The sequence below is a fragment of the Otolemur garnettii genome, unplaced genomic scaffold (assembly GCF_000181295.1).
Source record: "Otolemur garnettii isolate 467f Iridium unplaced genomic scaffold, OtoGar3 scaffold00134, whole genome shotgun sequence".
NCBI classification, from domain to species: Eukaryota; Metazoa; Chordata; class Mammalia; order Primates; family Galagidae; genus Otolemur; species Otolemur garnettii.
The window spans coordinates 3,608,511-3,612,018 of record NW_003852529.1 but is presented as its reverse complement, the minus strand read 5'-3'; the positions used below and the strand labels follow the sequence as shown (position 1 = coordinate 3,612,018).

Genomic DNA, 3,508 nt, shown 5'->3' with positions numbered 1-3,508 from the left:
GGATAGCTTGAGGCTCTGTCTCAAAAAAAAAAAAAAAAAAGAAAAAGAGGGTAATGGTAATGCCTACCTTGTCTGCACGTCAAATGAGACAATCATATGAGAAACAGCTTCCATTTAGTGGGCGTTTACTAAATGCAGAGCATGTGATCTGCATTTTTCACCCATTCATTGCAGAGACCTGAGAGCAGCATTGTTCCCCTTTAGAGAGGTCACTCAGGGTGGCTTCCTGACTTGTCCAAGGTCACACCGCTGCTGAGTGACAGCTGAGCATTTTACAGCCTATCTTAGTCTGTTTTGTGCTACTATAACAAAATGTTTGAGGCTGTGTCATTTGTAAAGGATAGAAATTTATTTTTCATGGTTCTGGAGGCTGGAAAGTCTAAGATCAAAGTGCTGGCAGGTTCCATTTGGTGAGGGCTGCTGTCCTTCAGATCAGCTATACTCTCTGGCAGGGAGGAACCCTGTGTCCTCCCATGACAGAAAACCAAAAGCCAAGAGGGGAACATGGAGTGAAGCCTCTTTTATTTTATTATATTTTATTTTTTTGAGACAGAGCCTCAAGCTGTCGCCCTGGGTAGAGTACAGTGGCATCATAGCTCACAGCAACCTCAAACTCTTGGGCTTCAGCAATTCTCTTGCCTCCATCTCCCAAGTAGCGGGGACCACAGGCACCTGCCACAATGCCCGGCTATTTTTTGGTTGTTGTTTGGCAGGCCTGGGCTGGATTCGAACCTGCCAGCTCTGGTATATGTGGCTGGCGCCTTAGCCACTTGAACCACAGGCACCGAGCCGTAAGGGCCTTAATCCCACTCAAGCAGGAAGAGCCCTTCCTCATAGCTGAAACGCCTCTTTTTTTTAAAGCAATTTATTTTGTTTATTTGTTCTGAGACAGAGTCTCACTCTGTCACCCTGGGGTTGAGTGCCATGGTGTTCATCATAGCTCACAGCAACCTCAAACTCCTTTCTAGTAATCCCCTGGCTCCCCTCCCAGGCAGGGGTCTAGCAATCCCCCTGCCTCCACTCCCCCTATCTGTAGCTGGGACTGCAGGCGCCCGCCACAACACTCTACTATTTTTTTCTGTTTTTGTTTAAGTGACACATTCAAACCGTAGCACAGACCATCCAGGGCTGGGCACAGTTGGCTGCAGCTGTGGCAGAGCCCTGTGGATGTAGGGTGAGTACCCACCCCAGACACTTACCTCCTTCCCACAGGTGCTGAAGTCTACAGGGGACGTGGCCAGAGGGCGGGCCCTGTACGAGGGGTATGCTACAGTCACAGATGCACCCCCTGAGTGCTTCCTCACACTCAGGGACACAGTGCTGCTGCGCAAGGAATCTCGGAAACTCATTGTTCAGCCCAATACTCGCCTTGAAGGTAAGGGACTACCGTGTCCCCTTTGATGGTGGGCCATTTGGGGCCCTGTAGGAGCACAGAGGACACATCTGGGGCTCAGGGAAGGCTTCCTGGGAGGCCCCTCCCTCCTTGCTCCCTGCCAAGGTCCTTCCCATGCCAAACCTCAGGCCAAAACCTTGGCATCTGCACCACCACACATACCACTCATAGGGCTGGTGGTGAGGCAGCAACAGGAGGTCTGAGGAAGGCTGGCAGAGCAGGGGCTGGAGGCATGGACAGACTTAGGGAAGCTGGGAATGGCACGGAGAATCAGACCTGTGGGTACCTGGGCTCAAAGTCAGATCAGGCAGGGGAGGTGGGACCCAACAGGCTTCAGGGAGCCCAGAGAACAAGGCAGCTCTGCCATTTCAAGCATGGATATCAGGAGCTGCTTCTGGCCTCTTCCTTCTCAAGTGACAGGCCCATTTCCAAAGTCCTAGCCCTATCTACAAGGTGCTTTTTATATAGACACTGCCTGGGGTCCCAGCACCTCAGTACATTCACTTGCCCATCCCCCCTTAACTCATCTTTCTGACACCTGTTCTTGAGGCACCTAAAACTAGGTGGTGCCATGGGGTGGAGCACCAGCTTCACAACTGTCCTCTGACCTTGGCTCAGTCACTTCACCCTTCTGGGCTTCGGTGTCTTCAGTCATAAAGCCAGTGTCCACTGCCCGTTGGCACTGTAGTAAGCCTGAAGTACCTCCTGAAAGTTCTACACACTTTCCCTGTGTTAACCTTTGAAATCCTCACAGTGACCAGTAAGGTAGGAACTTCTGTTATCTCCATTTCACATATAAGGGAGGTGGGCAAGGTAAAATGAGGCTTATGCCTTTTTATTAAAGGAACCAGGAGGCAAATTAAGAATGTTTGCTCCTCACGTCCATGTTACAGGCAGTCGTGAGAGTGGAGTGAGTAATGTGTGTAATGACGTGTAACGATGTGCAGACAGACTTGTGAGCAGTCACTGGTGAGGAAAAGGCATGTATGAGAGGCTCGTCCAGCTCTTTTCCAGGCTGTGCAGAGGCTGCTGGGATTTGGCCCAGGTCCCTGCTGGCCTCTTGTTCGCCAGCACCCGGCGTACCCAGCCCTCCCACAGCCCTTGCAAGGCAGTGCCCTCTGCCTGGCACGATCTTGCCCTACTTCTTTGCCAGAGAAGAACCTGGTTGTTCACATCATTCAGGTCCCTGGTTTTTGTTGTTGTTTGTTTTTTTGGGTTTTTTTTTTGAGACAGTCTCACTTTGTCACCCTCAGTACCATCATAGCTCACAGCAACCTCAAACTCCTGGGCTCAAGCGATTCTCTTGCCTCAGTCTCCCAAGTAGCTGGGACTATAGACACCCATCACAATGCCCAGCTATTTTTAGAGACAGGGTCTCGGTCTCGCTCAGACTGGTCTTAAACCCGTTAGCTCAAGCAATCCACCTGCCTCGGCCTCCCAGAGTGCTAGGATTACAGGCGTGAGCCACTGCGCCCACCTCCCAGGTCCCTGTTAAATGGCAACTTCTGAGAGAGGCTGTTCCCAACCTCTCACCCTAAAGTGACCCCCTCTGGCCTCTCTCTGTTCTGTCACCCAGCCTCATTTTCTTTCTGTACCCATCACACTTAACCCACTTTTTCAGCCTGTCTCTGAGGCCTGGCAGAGGCCTGCTGCTTCATATCTGTCACATGAGCGGATTAATGAATCACGCCAGCCACGTGGACAATAGCATCAATTGCTTTGATATGTCCGGCTCTGTGTGAGCCACTGGGGAGCCCCTGGGGATCCAGAGGTGAATGGGAACCTGGCCCTGCTCGCAAGTAGTTCACTGATCATTAGGAACAATAAGACATGGAGAAAAATAATCATACAAGAGCAGCGTTACCGAGTGCTCAAAAGGTAAAAACAGTGCTGTGAACTCTGTGAAGAGTGAAGATCACATCCACCTTCAGGAGAATCTGGGAAGGAAGTGGTGGTTAAACTAGACCTGAAGAACAGGTTGGATTTTCAAAAAAATGATGATGGATAACTTTTGAGGACTTTGCTGTGCCAGGCACTGAGTAAAAAACTTCATGGGTTAACCCCCAATAACCCAATGGAGAATGATTATTATTTTTTTTTTTTTTTTTTTGAGAC

At 50.2% G+C, this 3,508-nt stretch overlaps 1 protein-coding gene across 2 annotated transcripts in view; it reads left to right on the top strand.

The window, feature by feature from the left end:
• The window catches only part of DPP3 (dipeptidyl peptidase 3), a 26,053-nt gene that overhangs the window by 20,403 nt on the left and 2,142 nt on the right, over positions 1 to 3,508 (top strand). For both annotated transcript variants that reach the window (XM_023518343.1, XM_012810473.2), the window contains exon 17: positions 1,213 to 1,375. In XM_023518343.1, coding sequence (XP_023374111.1) covers positions 1,213 to 1,375 — 163 coding nt within the window. The remainder of the gene's footprint in view (positions 1 to 1,212; positions 1,376 to 3,508) is intronic.